The sequence below is a fragment of the Pelophylax lessonae genome, assembly GCF_965119305.1.
Source record: "Pelophylax lessonae genome assembly, chromosome: 4".
Taxonomy (NCBI): domain Eukaryota; kingdom Metazoa; phylum Chordata; class Amphibia; order Anura; family Ranidae; genus Pelophylax; species Pelophylax lessonae.
In genome coordinates, this window is record NC_138771.1 from 357,961,940 (window position 1) to 357,980,389 (window position 18,450).

At 44.4% G+C, this 18,450-nt stretch overlaps 1 protein-coding gene across 1 annotated transcript in view; it reads right to left on the reverse strand.

The window, feature by feature from the left end:
- The window catches only part of RAD50 (RAD50 double strand break repair protein), a 549,855-nt gene that overhangs the window by 316,299 nt on the left and 215,106 nt on the right, over positions 1-18,450 (reverse strand). The window contains exon 12 of the mRNA XM_082256750.1: positions 13,683-13,840. Coding sequence (XP_082112876.1) covers positions 13,683-13,840 — 158 coding nt within the window. The remainder of the gene's footprint in view (positions 1-13,682; positions 13,841-18,450) is intronic.

An 18,450-nucleotide genomic window follows, 5' to 3' on the forward strand; every position in this document is an offset into this window, starting at 1 on the left:
CCAATAGGAACGCTGTGACTCGGGCTTAGACCCGGCCATATGCGACTTGGCGAGACGTTTAAATCGCAGGGCCAGTCCCTGTCCGGTGGGACTATGTCACGGCCGACCTAGCGCAGAGCTGGGATTCGCGCGCGCGCTGGCCGGCTAGGGTGACCCACTGGATCTATATATCCAGCTCGTCGCCCAGATCCGGCATAGTTGCTTGTAGATCTCACAGGAAAAAAATCTGGTGAAAAACCTAACTAGAAAAAACGATCTAGAAAGAAAAAAAACTTTTGCCAGGACCAGAGATCCCAGCAAGGAACTAGGTCCTTACTCCTGACAAGGCAGATTAAAACTGAAATCCTATAGCAGGGAGAAAGAGTATACCCCCTGGGACTGCCCATAGGCATATCCAGAACTTTTTTCTGCCTAGTGTCCTACTCCTGTAGGGGGCAGCATAACCCTACTGCTATTGAGAACAGAAGACTGCGCCCGTCAATGAACGATAGAGAAAACCCATTTTCCCTTTTATTAATTGATAGACACAGCTCTTCATCTTCATGACCGTAGGGACGTTTCAAAGCAGTGTTAAACATGAGGGGTGGGAACAACAGAAAACAAATTTGCCAAAAGGTAAACATAGCCAACCAGGTAACATGGAGCCCAACTGAGAACTGGACCTCGCCTTAAAAAAACACCCTCAAAGAGGACAAATCTTCTAAACAGCAGCGTTTACGGAAGGCCCAGGAGGCACTAAGCGTCGGAGTAGAGTGCCCCCTGACAGGGAAAGGAGGAACCTGACCCGTAATAGAATAAGCCTGAACCACAGTCTGCCTGATCCATCTGGAAATGGTTGCAGAAGAAGCAGCCAGCCCCTTGCGAGGTCCATCCGTGAGAACTGTGAATCTGACTTCCTTAACGACTCCGCAGCTGGCAGATACACCCTGATTGCCCGTACCACATCCAGGGAATGCAAAGCAACTTACTTTAGGATGCTTAGGCTTAGGACACAGAGAAGGGAACACAATGTCTTCATTCAGATGAAAATAAATCGGAGATGACCTTTGGAAGGAACGACGGAAATGGTTGAAAAACCACCTTATTCCTGTGAACCAATAGATAAGGTGAATGACAAGACAGCGCTGTCAGCTCAGACACCCTGCCCGCTAAAGTAATAGCCATCAAAAAGGCCACCATCTGGGACAATGTAAGCAGAGGAATCTGACGAATATTTTCAAAGGGAGGTTTCTGAAGAACTGACAACACCAAATTGAGGTCCCACGGCAGCAAAGGAGAACACAGCGGGGAGACAAGTGTCTCACTCCCTGGAGAAAGGTACATACCAAGGAGTGTGAGGCCAACGGACGTTGAGAGAAAATCGCCAAGGCCAAGACCTGGCCCTTGATGGTACTCTCAAGGCCAAACGTTGCTCGACCCCCCGCAGGAGGAAAGCCAATATTCGATTCACCTAAAAGAAGCAAGGGTGAACCCCAAGAGACTCACAGGACGCAATGTACATCATCTAAATACAATGGTAAATCTTCCTGGAAGTAGATTTTCTAGCTTTTAAAAGCGTAGGAATCACCGATTCAGATAACCCTCTATCCTTCAGCACCTGGCTTTAAACCGTCAGGCCGTCAAAGCCAGCGACTGTAAATCAAGATGAAAGATTGGACCTTGACACAGCAGATCTTCCCTGAGAGGAAGTCAACAAGGAACATCGGCGACCAGGTGTACCAAGTCTGGAGCCACTAAAAATGACCGGAATTCCTGCTGCCTTGATCCTGCCCAAGAGTCACGGTAAAAGCTTGAGAGGAGGAAAGGCGTATATCAGACCATAACGACTCCAGGGAGCCACTAAGGCGTTGGCTAGAGGGTCCCGAGACTGTGCCACAAACCTGTGAACTTTCCTGTTGAGGCGAGAAGCCAACAGATCCACCTCGGGAGTCCCCCACCAGAGACACAACTGACGGAACACCTCCGCATGAAGTGACAATTCTTCTTGGTCTAACGCCTGTCGACTGAGACAGCCTGCCTGCCAATTTTCCACTCCTGGATTGTGCACAGCAGCGAGGGTTGGAAGGAACTGTTCTGCCCATGTTAGAATGCCACAACTTCCCAAGTTGCCAGAACAGGTGATGTGGTGATTGACATAGTCCACGGCCGTGGCGTTGTCTAAATGAATCCGTACCGGACATTCTTGGAGACGATTTGTCCAATGATTAAGGCAAACCCTAATGCCTCGGAGCTTCAGTACATTGATCGGTAGCCTGGACTCTTCCAGGGTGCAGACCCCTTGAGCACAATCCTTGCCGAGGAAGCCTCCCCATCCGGATAGGCTGGCATCCATGGTGACAACCACAGCCGGAGACCGAAGCCACCAAACCAGGGACCCCCTCGTGCTCCGGCCCAACACGATCAGAGATTGTCTAGAGACTGAGGATCCTTGTTCCATTTTACCAGAATCTCCTTTTGCAGAGGTCTTCTGTACAACTGTGCAAACGAAACTGCCTCGAAGGTAGACACCATCGGACCCAGCACCAGTAAGCAAGTCCAAAGAGATGACCGTCTGCTGGACAGCAGAAGCCTGAAACGCCTCCTGTAACTTCTGAAGTTTTGCCAGAGGGAGAAACACTCTGGCCGAGGCCGAGTCAGTCTCAAATATTCCAGGCTTGTGGATGGGACCAGAGCAGACTTCTGAAGATTCAGAATCCAACCAAACCCCTTCAGCGTTTGCAGAGTGATCCCCAAGTTGGCCAACAGGGCAGTCGAAGACTCTGCTCGCAAAAGCAGATCGTCCAGGTTCTCCAGTATCGCGATCCCCCGCTGACGCAGTAATGCTAGAACTGGGGCTAACACTTTTGTGAATACCAAAGGTGAGACCAAAGGGTAACGCTACAAATTGATAATGCTCCTCGTCCGCGGCAGAGCGGAGGAAGCGCTGGTGAGCATATGGCAGGTCAAGGCCTCCGACCTCCTATTAGCCGGATCAGAGAAGACCGAGGACTCTTCAACCGGTATTACAGTAGCTTTATTCAACCTGGAAACCGGGGAGTTCACTATAGGAGGTACCGTACATTTTTTAGGAGGGATTCCTCACAAGGGTACTGCATCAGTGCATCCAATAGCGCTTTTGCAGCTAGAGTAACAGAGGAGTCATCCTCACTTTTAGAGCATGCAGGGTGCGTGGATTCAGACCCCCGAAGGGTAACTAGCATACGTGGTGGCTAAATCCGATCCTGGATCTGAGGAGACAGAGGAGGCAGGTGATGGTGGGGGGGGGGGGGGACATTTTTGTTAGCCTGTTTGCCCAGGACCAAATCAAATTTGGACACCAAGGACACTCCAGGACCGCAGTCAGTGCAGCCAGTTGTGGGGCCCCAGAGGGCCCAGCAGCCTCTGAGAGGGGATCAGGTGGTAAGACATGTTTCAGTGGAGAGGGAAATCTGCATCACAAAGCGTAAAAAAAAAAAAAACTGCAAAGGACGCCCCACCGCGCTGTCTACACCAGAAGGCCCAGCACAGCACTACCACTGTATATATTTCAGAAAGTAGTGTTGCGCTACCCTTAAATTACTAATTTTGATCTTGTGATATTAAATGGTGAGTATAATCAGTATTTGTTTCAAAACAAAATATTAGACGATAAATAAAAAACTTAAATACATATAAAATTCATTAAACCATGATATACCTTCAAAAATAAAGTGCAAACAGTGTGGAAGTTATAGTTTGGATGGAGGCTGTCAGAAGTGACATTGTACTACTGGGGGTAGGAAGCCTGGGAGTGATTGTCGGACATTTTTAATCTATGAGCGTTATCCCCTTGTATCCTCATCTGCATAAGAAAATCGTGACAAGTGATCTACACGGCCTCAGAGGACAGCAGCTGGAGATAGGGCTGATAGCCTGTTGGAACTATTGAGTATTGAGGACATCTACTGGAAGAAAAGTATATGGCAAGTTCCAGGATCCATTGATATTATACACTTTATGCAAGTGATATTAAGGTGAGAGGCTAGAGAGCACAGCGGTGCCAGTTTATTAAACTTTGTGAAGGGATTCTTTTGGATCATCTACCTTGATTGATGGACTGATACATCATTTGAAGTTTTGCACTTCTGCACGTTGCACTTTATATATATTAAGAGATTCTATTATCACTTATGAGGACTTTTCACGTGTTTTGTATCTCTTAAATTTTCCATTTTTCACAGTAATTTCAGATTTTTTGCACTACTGCATGGTGCACTTTATTTTTGAAAATGTATCATAGTTTAATTCATTTTATAAGTATTGAAGTTTTTTTATTTATAGTCTAATATTTTGTTTTGAAACAAATACGGATTATACCCACCATTTAATATCACAACATCAAAATTAGTAATTTAAGGGTAGCGCAACACTATTTTCTGAAATATATATCTAAACCGCTAAGGATAAGCGCTTGAATGGTAGCAGCCACCCTGTATTCTATACTACTCTATATTTATCTTCACACACATCCTGACAGCGCCGACGTTTCTCTAGATTCATTACGTGATTATTACCACTGTATAGCAGCAAGAGGGAGAGGAAACCCCACCAGGCACTCACCACTACGGGTCTGCACACAGTAAGCTTATCCGCACACCGCGCGACAATCAGGAAAGGACATGTCTGTATATTAGCACTAGAGGCCGAGGACTTCCCACCGCCGAATCACTGCCCATCTGGGCTCAAAAACCTTGCCGCAGCTATTTTTCCTATGGGAAATAGGGATGCACTGAAATGAAAATTCTGGGCCGAAACAGAAACCGAAAATTCAGGATGCCCTTGGCCGAAAACCGAAACCGAAAATGACTTTTTTTCCCCCCAATTGATTTAAGAATAGTTTTTTCTATCATTATATTAATATTAGACTTGAATTTAATAAATCTGAAATGAAAAACTACAAGCCAATAAAATAAATACACTCTCCGGACACTCTCATACCTGCCCCTTTCACCCTGTCTGTTTATCTCAGCCTGAAGACATCCTTCTCACTATTAATTGCTCAATCTAAACAGAGCAAAAGAGGAAAATAGTATACCATTATCCTGTAACTTAATATTGAGCTGCTATAGCTGACTTAAATATCAAGTCTTTCCTGTTGTAGATTGCAACCCTGTTCTCCTATGTGTCCTACAGGGCTCTCCTCTGACTAGCTGGGTCAATCACTCTAATTGAACCTGGAATATTGGCCAATTCACATAATATAAACTCTGTCTCTAGGAAAGATGGATAAGCAGACATGTGGATAAAGAGTGAGAGTCATTTATTAGATAGAGGTATTCCGTATCTCAAGCTCTTCCATCATACTGTTGTGCAGTAATATTGATTTCTGATTAAAGGCAGTACACTACAATCTATCTGAAATGAGGGTGCAGTGAAACCTTGGGGGAAGGCAGTCTTTCTGCTATTAGAAGAATAATAATAAAATACCTAAATCTTGCTCACTTGATGTTCTCTAGACCTGCTGAGAGTGAGAGAGAGAATATGTGGTGCAACGAGATGATACTCTGACTGTCCTGACTCCCCGTCTCCATACACAGATCGGGCACATCACTTGGGGGGGGGTTCAGCAGTGCTGGTCAGTAATGGAGACTCACCTCGGTGTTGGGGGGTGTCCGGTGCTCGCAGCTCTACACTCACCAGCTACCGTATCAATGCAGCCGCATATCGCCCAGTAATCCCTCCGGGGTAGTGGCAGTGCTTCGATCACATGCCCCGCATACCGCCCATTGTTCTCCATGGACCGGACCAGGATCAGGATCAGACTGGTAGTGTGTCCGGTGTGAGCGGTGTGCCGCCTCCTCGTCCCCCCCCCTCTGCTCAGCGTAGCTGGTTCACATCCCTACAAGTGAGCTGTATGGGATGGAGCGGGAAGCTGCAGAGTAGCCGGGACTGGGATCAGCGCAGGAAATGCTGCGGAGAGTCTGGACCTGGCCCGGGAATGGAGAGGGCAGCAGCAGGAACGGCACAGCACCGGGCAGCCAATGTCATTATCGGACATGGGATGACAGACGGTCACAGTGTAGGACTTGGGATGGCGCAGAACTAGGACCAGTGTAGCTCACACTATAGCGCCCAGGGGAGGAACAAAGCGGAGATACCTGCCTGACAGGGAAGTGATTGGCTCAGCTATTAGCGGCCACTCACTCGCTCGCCTGCCCGGTGTACTTCATCTGCATTGCGGCCATTAATTTTCGGCATCTTTGATCCGTTTCAGTTGCCGAAATTTCGGTGCACCACTAATGGGAAACCATAAGAAAATGGCCTCCGAGGCTAGACAAACATGGATGCCGATCTGTAGTAAATCAGACTACAAGAAAATGGCGGCTTCTGGGGGGGGGGTCCCAGGGCTGGAAAAAAATGATCTCAACAGGGAGGGGGCCCTGGCAGGCGCCCCCACCAGGCCCATCCTCCTCGAGAAGCGATTGTTCAGTTGCCGGGGGCGCGCTCCCCCTCCACCCCCTTTGCCAGTACAGCACCCCATTTCACCTAGAAAAGGTATGTCCGCCACAGGACGCAATAGACCCCCCGAGTTGGAGGGATGCGAACTGGGAAAGAGGAGAGTCCGGGGGTCCGACCATCCCCTGAGAGGGGCCCACATTCACCTCAAAACCCTCCAGGGGTAGCGGGGGGACAGCTACTTACCATACCAGGAACAGGGTGGGCACTGCTCCGGGTAGGACACTGCTCCATCGTAATGTGGGTGCTGACAGCCAGGAGGAAACGCTGCGACTTAGGCCGAAACCAGTTCCTATGCGTCCTCGCAAGACATTTAACTCGCAGGCCAGCCCCTGTCCGGTGGGGCTATGTTTCAGCCGACCTAGGTCTGCACGCACTTGCTGGCTGGACTGGGGGGATCCTAAGGATCTAGATTACACAGTTTTTTGTCCAGTCTGGCGGTTGATAGTAGATTCTCATAGAACAATATAATAAAAGGAGGAAAAAATTAAATTTAAACAAAAAAAATTGCTAGGACCAGAGATCCCAGCAAGGAACTAGGTCCTTACTCCTGACTAGGCAGAAAAAAAACTTAATACGTATAGCAGGAAGTGGGAGTATACCCTCCAGGGACTGCCCCATAGGCGTGCGCAAGATTTTCTCTGCCCAGGGTCCTACTCCAGTAGGTGGCAGCATAACCCTATGGTCATGAAGATGAAGAGCTGTGTCCATCAATGAACGAAAGAGAAATTTAATTTCTTCATAAAGGTTGTCTCTGGTAAAAAAAAAAAATCCCTATATATGTGTATATTAATTGGTTTGCGTGAAAATTATGGTATATATACACTGGAAATTTTTTTTGTGCTTGTAATGGCGGTGATCAGTAACATATAGGATGTGATAATGTGGCAGACAATCTGACACTAACGGACACTGGCTGTGAGGTACCCTGACAATAGATATACTCTGTTACTGTACTAAGGACATTGTCTTGGAAGGTGTTAACATCTAGGGGTGATCAAAGTGTTAACCGTGTGCCTAACAATGTATAATGTGTGTTACTAAACAAACAGACTATTCCCTCTGTACAGAGCCCTGTGCGGTTTGTCAATGGGGTGTAATTGGACACAGCCGATCAGCAGGTCTCAGTCATTAATCACTGGCTAAAACCTGCTGACAAAACCCTGCTGTGTTCAACCACAGCAGGAGTTGGCTAGTAAGGGCGCGTGCGTGCCCTGAACCGCTTGCAGAGGGAGTTTGGCAAGCGGTTAAACAAACACAGGCCTAAAAGATTACATCTCACATAGTCTTTGCAAATGGCAAAAGCCAACAGTATTCTTTTTCATATGTATCCACATCAAACAAGACCCCCCTCCCCAACAGGTAAGAGTAGAGGAGGTAAAATAGAATTTCAGTGTTCCACAGGGCAATTGGAAAGCAGGGGCAGCAGTGGGGAAATGCTTCCTCAACACTTAACAGAAGAAAAGGGAGCACGGAGTGTGGGCAACACTTCACAAAGAGAATGGCATCAACATTCAGCCCTCCACCGTAAAGTCCTTTTACAGTGTAAACCAGTAATTTTAAAGGCACCCAGAAATCAGTGTAAATGAGGTCGCTTCTGGTGCCTCAACCGATTGGCCTACTAATGCAGTGGCTATTCTGAAAAAGGAGAAGCACTGAAGCAAGCATCTGGACCTGGAAAACAGCTTGTAATTTGCTACCAAAACAAAAAAACAGCACCTTACACTGAACCCAGTGTCTATAGGTCACTTCCAGGCTATACCAGCAATGTCCAGTCCAGCAGACTCTGCACTCCAAAAACCAAGCTGGGGACTGCTGTGCCAGATAGCTGAAATAGAGAAAATTAGCCCTAGTAGTCATGTATAGATGAGTCTTGATTGATGGAAAAAAATGTTAAACAAAAAATTGTGATAGCATGGAAGAAATTTTAAATTCTGCATAAAACTGTATTTCCTTCTGTATGCTTTGCTTATGTTTTTTACACTGCACTCATATTCTGCACACAGCACTAATAATGTTTTGATGATGCATTCATATTTTGAAGAGTCTGATTAGAAGCTAGCCTACCTAGGTTATGCCCCTTGTTACATTAAAAGTACAATAATAATGTGATACGTACATAAGCATCATTATAAAAAAAACTTCAAATGCTCCAAACAAAACAGTTATTTGAAAAAATGCTGAGTGTATATTTTTTTGTCTACCACAGTAGGTATTATTAATTTGGAGCCACTGATCAGTACTAGGATAGAAGCTGCCTATCTCTAAAATTTAAAAAACATTAATAAAAATAAGGTTTTTATGCCAAAGAACTGACAAGATGACATCCATCCTCCTAGGACACTAGTAAAATGCACATGCCAGCAGTAGGCAGCCATCCTAGCCTGTGCTAAAGTATTTTTGTATGACAATGTCCAATCCTCCTGTAGGTGGCAGTATATCCCAAAAGTAAATGACTCCCTTTGTCCCTCAATGGAAGAGAAAAAGAGAAAAAGAGAAACTAAAACTGTCTGAATTCAGTGGGGCAGCATCAGTTTCCTCTAATGAGTTCATAAGAAAACATTTCAGTTTTCTTTTACGCAAGAAAGAGATGTCCATCCAGAATGAAGGTCGCCACAAGTGGGAGAAGGGTTCTTTTTTTCAGTCACTGGTCACACAAAAGATGGAGTTTTCTATACAAAATATGTGATCAGAATAGGGAAGTGCTGAACTATAATGACTGTGTGAGTAAGCAAGTCAGTTTCAGTGATGCAAGAAAGAGCAGTCCATTCACAAGTAGAGATTTCCACAAGTTGGAGAAATGTCATATTTCTTCAAACTTTAGTAAAAATTAAAAAGGTTTAGGGTTAGTGTTAGTTTGTTTTAAATATCATAACACCAGAACAGAAACACCCTGAAGAATGATTATATTAGTCCGTGCACACTGGGCTAAACCCCCCCCCCCCTTTTTTTTTAATTAATAACTTATTAAAAATTCAACATTTTTATATAAGCCTCAATATACAATAAATGAACAACTATAAATATACACCATCATCCAGGTACCTAACAATCTTATTGCCAAGCGCAGCATACACATTTACAATACACCCATATGTACCTGGCGTGCCTGCTTGGCCCATGGCCCTTAAGAAAATAACCAATAAATGACTATTACATTTCTACTTAATACCATTATGTATATGTGGTTTGCAAGGACGATTAACAGAGCCTCGCATAATTTTCTTTTTTTTTTTCCTTCCCCTTCCAAAAAAAAAAATAAATAAATAAAAAAAAAAAGACTTTTCCTTCCATAGTGTTATCGACCACCATATTAACCATTTGACTTCTGGAAGATATACCCCTCCTTCATTGCCAGGCCATTTTTTGCGATACAGCACAGCGTTATTTTAATTGACAATGGCGCAGTCATGCACCACTGTACCCAAATAAAATTGATGTCTTTTTTTACAACAAATAGAATTTTCTTTTGGTGGTATTTGATCACCACTGCGTTTTTTATTTTTTGGGCTATAAACAAAAAAAAAGACCGACAATTTTGAGAAAAAAGAAAATAATATTTTTTACTTTCTGTTTTAAAACACATCCAATAAAAAACTCAAATCAAATTTCTTTAAAGATTTATATATACATGTATTCTGCAACATATTTTTGGTAAAAAAAAATCCCAATAAGTGTATATTGATTGGTTTATGCAAATGTTATAGCATCTGCAAACTATGGGATATATTTTTGACATTTTTATTTTTTTTTTTAGTAATGACAGCGATCAGCGAATTGTAATGGGACTGTGATATTGCGAGAGACAAACAGACACTAACTGTCCCTTTGTAGGAACCAGTGACACTAATACAGTGATCAGTGCTAAAAATATGCACTGTGGCTGGGAAGGGGTTAAACATCTACAGCAATCAAAGGGTTAAGTGTGTGCCTAGCCAGTGTTTTTGCGTAAACAGTGTGGTACTTTCACTAGGGGAAGAGATGGATTCTAGCCCCTGCTTTGCAGGAACACAGAAACCATTTCTTTCCCCCAGTTAGAACAGCAATCTGCCTTGTTTGCATTGGCAGATCTCCGTTCTGTGTGTATTACTAATGATTGGCAGGTGCCGGATGACATTGAGTGCCCAACACCCACAGAATGGCTTCTGCTGTGAATATTCAGGCTCTGGAGGGGAAAGTGCAGAATCACATATATATAAGTGATTCTGCACAGGAGAGAATGCCTTATTATTTACTGTTGAGGTGAAATGAATCCACCAACACCAGGTTTTATTAAAACAAGCTTCCTGTCTTTTCACTGATGTTGTAAGCTCCTCCATATAGATTTTTTCATTTACTGCTCTAATCCAGTGTCCCACTGTTGGTGGAGAGGACTACCAATGTGTTAGTATACAGGCCCTTGTCGCGTTAAGGTGGCGTCTTACCACTGATTGGCGATATCTACCTCTAGAAAAGACTAAGATGTACTTCTCCCCCAGGTGTGTCCCCCTCTTCATCCCTCCTATTCCTAAACATCTCACCCCCCCCCCACACTTTCTGACTTTCCTTTCTTTTTCTCTGTTTCTTATCATATGCAGGTCCCCCTATTTTAGATGACTTGCATCTATAAATATCCCTCTCAGTGGGATTAATAACAAACCCTACAGCGGTAACCTTGGCTCTCTGATATATGCAGTATTCTCTAGAATTACCACTTTTAGGACTATGTACTTGCCTACCTAATGCATCTTACACGTCTTCTGACTTGACCAGTGGCTATTCTTACCTCCTGGTCTTTATACATTAATTCGCTTTACGTTTTATTACCAACTCATGGTTGTGTTAATCTTGTTCTTCGCAGTCAGATTTCAGGAGTTGAAAGCCCATTTGTACTACTGACTAGCTTTATTATTGTACCTGTTTCCTACATGGGTTGCATGCTGAATGACTTCACACTTTTATATAATGCCTTTTGCCTGTGACCCATCATAATCGGCGACCCGTCAGATTAGGTAACATCCGTGATGCTGTTTTGAAAGAAGCTGGATGCCAACAATAAGAAGGTGGCGGGACCATGTTGGTACACCTTGCACTGGTCAGCAGTAAACCTTTAGGCATTTAAAATGTAAAATGAAAACAGCTTGACAGATCTCAATGTACTATATTGATCTATATACGCTTGCTTTATTCGTTAAATGACTGTGAAATCCAAGACAAAGCTGGGTGTAGTAAGATAGCGCCATATAACTGCAGGTGTTCTGTCAGATTAGCAAAATTGCGCATGCGCAGTAAGTATTCAGCTGACGGAATGTCAATTCCGTTACCTAATCTGACGGGTCGCCGATTCGGACAGAACACCTGCTCTGTGACGGAATGTTATTCTGTACCATCTCTGTAATTTTTTTTTTAAATAAACTTTATGAACATGAAATAACAGATATAATAACTTTGATCAGCTGAAAATCTTATATTTAAATCTTTTTCCCATGCAGACATTAAACAGTGAACATGTAAAACAGAGGGTGCTACCAATACAGCATACACCTTCTAAACTTTTAAAATTATGAACCCTGAGGTAGTGAAGTAAGATGCCGTAGTTGTATCGCCTGCTATGTGGGTAAAGATGATGTAAGCATGCATTGTATATCCCTCACGGATTTCAAACCATTTGAGTCTCAAAAATCCCACGAATCAGAACTTGCCTATCTCTGAGAACTTGACAAAATGTGTGATCAGTCAACCCCAGTGGAAAGTTAAGGTTTCCTATTACTGGCATCAAAATTGATGATGTTACAAGACTTATCACCCTGGATTTTAATGAACAAACTCATTTAAACATGGCCCCTAGGATAGGATGCTCCCTCACCTGAGCTGGACACATGGCACCTAGGATAGGATGCTCCCTCACCTGAGCTGGACACAGAGTATTAAGCCATGGGATAGCCTTAAGTGGAATAGATGATATATGTTGCTCCAGTGACACCCGGCTTTTGAGCTAACCCTTATTGCCTCAATCCAGTATCCGTAGTAAATGTGCAGCTTGATAGAACCATACTGAGTCTGGAAATCCCAAGCCCCCTGTGCACTTAGGCATAGTAAGCATTTCTGCTCTAGTCCTTGGTGGATGACCCGCCCACAAAAATTGAATAAACTCGTGCTTATTTTGTCGTAGGAAATTATTCGGTACTGTCACTGGTAGGGTCTGAAAAAGATATAGCACTCAAGTACAATAATTTTTAAAGTGCAGTTTTTATAAAACCATGTGTGAGAGAGCTGTCGCCACTGCTGAAAATCACTTTAAATATTGGTAAGCAGTTGTGGAAAATTATATTGAAATACATTGATCAGGGATTGTGTATGATAAATCCCTTAAACGTAAGATTCTCTGCCAGCCATTTAAACAGGAAGCTTGATTTCAATTATAGACACTCTAGTTTCAGGGACTGTGAGATTCATTACTTCTGATTTTGCATAATTCATTTTATAATTTGACAGTTGTGCATACTGGTCTACTTTCTCTCATTAAATTGAGTAAAGGTACTTTTGGACTGGCGACAAAAGAAAAAAAAAGTAAATCATCTTCACATGCATGAGAAACTTTCCCTACCTGTACCCCTATTATGTTCTGGTGTATTAGAATTAACCCAAACAGTGTTTTCAAGGTAAGTATAAAAATATGTGGTGAAAGGAGACAAACCCTAACCCTGCCCAGATCTTTTGGCAGGAAAAAAACGTTTTGGACAGGTGCTTAGGAGCGTTTAGAAGCAATTAGGAGCGCTTACCGTTTTTTCTTACAGAAAACTGCTCTCAAAAAAGCAAGATAGAAGGGTTTTTTTTTTTTTCTGCCTCTGAAGGTGGAGCTTAAAATATGCCTCTAAATGTCCTAATGTGCATGGACACACAGGGTAACATTAGCTGGTTCTACAGGCAAAACCCTAAATCCGGCAGTTTTTTTTAAGCCAGTGTGCAAAGACCCTATGAGCAAAAAAGTGCCATCCACACACAGTTATTTGTTGTAAGGAAGAGATGTCCTTCCAGAAGTAAAGATCACTACAACTGGGAGAAGCGCTTAATCACTGGATTTCCTCTAGAAATTTGAGATTTTCTACTATAAATTCTGTAATTACTGTAACAACAAAAATAGTTGGTGTTCCTGCCATGAGCAAGGCTAAAGTGACTTTATTATTTAGTTGTTACAACAAACATTAACAAAAGCTTCAGGAACTTACTTCAACTTGGCCAGCTTGTCCCGTGTCTGATTGATATCTTTCTGCTTGGCATATAGCCAGTCTTCAAGCTGCTTCTTAGTTGGGAAATATCCCAGTAAAGAAGTCAATTCATCATTATGTCTGGATTTTATCTTTCGAATATGATCCTCTTTTTCAGACTAAAACAAAGAAAAAAAAACAAAACGTGTATAGGTAATTGCCAATAAAAAAAAAATAGGATTTTTGTACTCACCGTAAAATCCTTTTCTCTAAGTTCATTAACAGACACAGCTCCATTTAATTTACCATAGAGTTATGTTGCCCTCTACAGGAGTAGGACTAGGTAGACAACACAAAAGCTTGGCTACGCCCCGTGGGCTGTCCTCAGCTGGCATAATCCCCCTCTCTGCTTAGAAATACTTAGTTTTGTAACAAACAGTAACAGAAGCATGAAAACTCCTTAGAGGAGTGGGTGCTGTGTCTGTCAATGAGCTCAGAGAAAAGGAGTTTACAGCAAGTACAGTCAGCTATTGTGCAAAATACATTTCAGCGATACACACATCTGCTGTATTTAGCGACAACTTTGGGTCGCATAGCAGTGTGCGTCTTGCAGGTGATTTTCACATCGCACAGTTGATAAAGCCTCAGTGACAAGTTAACGCCTGTTTTTGTTGTAAGCGTTAAGTCCACTGCAAAAGGCTTTGCTACTCTGCGTCACACACATCTGCTTTATTTAGCAACAACTTTGGGTCGCATAGCAGTGTGGGTCTTGCAGATGATTTTCACATCACACAGTTGATAAAGCCTCAGTGACAACTATGTCAGGTAGACCAAGGAAAGGCATACGTGGCCCTGCTGCGGAAAGGGGCACAGCTTCAGGGGTGTCTAGAGGCAAGGGTGGACGTGGTGGTCAGTCCTCAGCCAGGCCACCATTTTGATTGTTCTCCCGCAGTGGCCAAGCTATATGTCCACAGTACGTACAGGAGGTGGTGAACTATATTACCAAACCCTCATCATTGTCATCATCAGCAACTACAGTGACCCAGGCAGAGAAAAGTGGTCAGTCTTCTGCAGTTGGCAGAGCAAATAAAGATGAGTCCATGTCCACCTTAAGTCCTCCCTTATACCCAACTGCAGACATGGCAGAGGAGTCAGCTGAGCTGTTTGACCACAGCATCGGCCATCTACTCCTGCCTGATGCTCAGTCCTTTACGGAGTCTGATGTTGGGTCTGAGGTTCAGGAGGAGGCAGAGCAAGCAAGAGGGAATAGCAGACGGCCCACTCCATCTAAGGCCGCACCTGTTGTCTCCCGGGCCACTATACAAACTCCTTCTTGCGGGGCCTTTTTTGAGACATCTCATGCAGATCGAACAGTTGCGATCTGCAAGATTTGTCATAAGGGAATAAAACGTGGCAAAAAGGTCAACCACTTGGGTACAAGCTGCCAAACCAGGCATTTGACAACCCACCACTTGGCCCGTTGGCAGGAGCATTTGAAGAACCTGCAAAAGGGCCAAAGATCGATCAGTCGGCCTCGCGCTCCTCCTCGTGCTCCACCTGTACATCAGTCTGTCCCTGCTATAGTCACTCATCACCCGTTGGCAGCCTCCAAGGTAGACATTCCAAGGTATTTAGTTCTAACAAGCATGTTTGAGTGAATACTCACGGGGCTAATCCACAACGCTTCTGCTGTGTAAGCAAGTCCGAACAGGAGACCAGGAGACCTATCCCTCTGAGTACCTGAGATTGAGAGTTGTCAGGAGACATATTCTTTCCACTGCGCCTGTTTATATTTTGGCTGAGGTGAGCGGCCATTTCCTATTAGTACCGGGATCCACTGTGAAATTGTATCGTACTGATGATCACCTTGAAGCTGAGTGTACCTGGTGTCACTCATACCACGCTCACGGAATTGCTATTTTTTGCATTTTTGCACTATTATTGAAATGGACTGTTTTTTAACCACAGCACATTTTTATGTTGATATCACTTTTTGATCACGTTTCATCAGCTATTTAGTTTTACCCATCGTCACTATTGCACTTCATCATTGCAGATTTGCACTTGTTTGCACATTATATTCATCACCACTTTTTTAATATCACAGATTTATTTATAGTTTATATTATGGATTCTTCTTATAACATTTTTGATGTTTAACTTATTTATGTATTAGTACACAACTTTGTCACTTTTACTTATCTCATGCTGTGATCATCACCTTGCTTGGAGATATATATATAGTCACTGGGATCCTGTTAAGTTATCTTCTCCTTAAGTTGGACACTTATTATAATCATAGATTTATGAATATAAATTTTTATATCTATTCAGTATGTGGTGACACTACTAGGATTGCCAGCTTTTTTCAATATTATTTGTTATCGTTCTACCCATTATCTTTATCATTACTTCAGTGGCAGCGCATTAGGCTTCCCCTTTTTTCTAGACCAAAGGGTAATGCCACAAATTGAAAGTGCTCCTCCGCTACTACAAAACAGAGATACCTCTGATGTCCCCCATATATAGGGATGTGTAGATACGGATGTGTGATATCGATGGAGGCTAGAAAGTCCCCTTGATACAAAAGGCTACCACCGACCGAATGAATTCCATTTGAAACATCTGCACCCACACAAAGCGGTTCAGTGACTTGAGGTCCAAAATTGGACGCATCTTGCCCTTCTTTCTGGGCACAGTGAACAGGTTTGAATAGAAACCTCAAAACCGTTCCTGCTGAGGAACCAGCACAATCACTCCTTGTGCAATGAGATACTGCACTGCCTCAGTGAGATCCTGCAGCGATCTGGAGACAGACGAAGATTTGAGGGAAAGAATCTGTCTGCTGGGCGAGACCGAAATTTCGATCTTGTACCCTGAACGAATCAGTTTGTGAATCCATTTGTCCTGAATCAGAGATGTCCAGGGTTCCTAAAAGTAACCCAGATGTCCCCCCACCACAGAATCACTAAAGCTGACACTCTGGCAACCAGAGGGGCCGAATCACACAGGAACACAAGGGCTTGGACCATCTGGTCCGTGAGCTCAATGAGGGTTGGGGGGGGGGGGGAACTATGTCAGTGTTCAAGTTACCCCTAAGTACTTTAACCCATTCTGTTACCGTCTGTGAAACCAAAAGATGTAGGTGGCGGGAAAGGAATTCCACCCGTCTGTCCACTGGGTCCGTAAATGCTGGGGAATCTTCCACGGGCACCACAGTAGATTTGTTTAACCTGGAAACAGGGTGATCCACTCTAGGTGATATCGTCCAGCGGTTCGAGACCGAGTCTGCAAAGGGATAACGGCGTTTAAAGTGCATTGCCACCACTAGCACATGCTTATTGCGCCGCCATTGCTCATTCACAATATTGTGAAAATCCTTGGGACAAGGGAACACCTGACCTGACTTCTGGGCTTTGCGGGAGCCAAAGAATACCCGCTTTCCTGACTGTGGGGGCTCATCATTCATTGTTAATGTTTCCCTTACTGAACAAATCAGTGCTTCCCCCATAGCGTATTCCCGCACTGCAGCTGAGGAGGACACTTCCTCCTCACCATCCGACTGTGAGGACAGGGATCCCTCGAGGAGGGGGTTGTCCATGGCGACCATATCAGGCTCTGAATCAGAGGACACAGAAAGCAGTGGCCGTTTCTGGTTAGTGACTTGTTTCTTTTACAAAATCCACCTTTGATGCCGGATTTTCCAATGCTGCAGAAAGACATGAGAGGCTGCAATCCAGATGCACCGGCAGTTACACTGAGGGGGTCTGGCGGAGAATTTTCTGCTTTGGACTCAATTTGCACAAAAAAAGGTGCACTGCCCCTTTAAATTGCAATTGCGGTCTGCAACGCTATATCGCGCTGTAACCAGAGTCACCCTTAAATAGCAGCAGGTAGGGGTCTTTTTGCGCCCAAGGAATGCCCAAAAAGACCCCTATACTGTACCAACTCACAGTGTATTCAGCAAATCTGCACCATGGAGATTCAGCAGATGAAACGTCTCACAGGAACTGAGCTGGAAGAGGCTGAACTGCCTGTGTAGCTTCTGGCTACAACAAAATGGTGCCAATGCAAAAGCATAGGAAGCTCAGGGTAAATGGCCACTGTACCTTACACACAGAGAGCCGATGCCCACACTTAAGATGGCGGCCGGAATCGCTGCCATACGGTCAGGACCCAGGCAAGAGGCCACCTAAGAGATCCACCTAGCAGGACCCCACAGGACAAGGTAAAATTGTATACCCCCCCCCCCCCCCCGGGTGCCAGGTGCCAAATATAGTGCCCCCATGTGGGAGCAGGGAGGGCAGGGCCGGGTCCTGATAGACCTGGGGGATCTTTCAGGAAAAAAACAGAGTCCTGTTAGCCCCAGGAGTGGGCCCACATCCCCCCCCCCCCCAGAGGCTGCTAGAAACATGGGGGGCTCAGCATTACTCACCATACCATGGACTAGGTGGGCTCCACTCCGGGCAGATTGCCTCTCACCCTGAGTGGGGGTTCTGCCAGCCGAGGGGTACGCTGCGACTCAGGGCGTTCCAGGTCGATGCGTCCTGGCGAGATAACTACTCGCAGGCTTGTCCCTCCATAGGGGCTCTGTGGTGGCGAGGCCTAGTGCGGGACTATAACCTGCTCCTGCTCATTGGCCAGGCTGGGAGACCATAAGGATCTAGATTATCCAGTGTGAAACCTCAGCCGGCTGTCGCTTGTAGTTCACCATGAGGATCCCCCTGACACTAGCTAACCATAGTGAATAAAGAGAAATAAACATAAATATTCTGAAATAAATAATAAA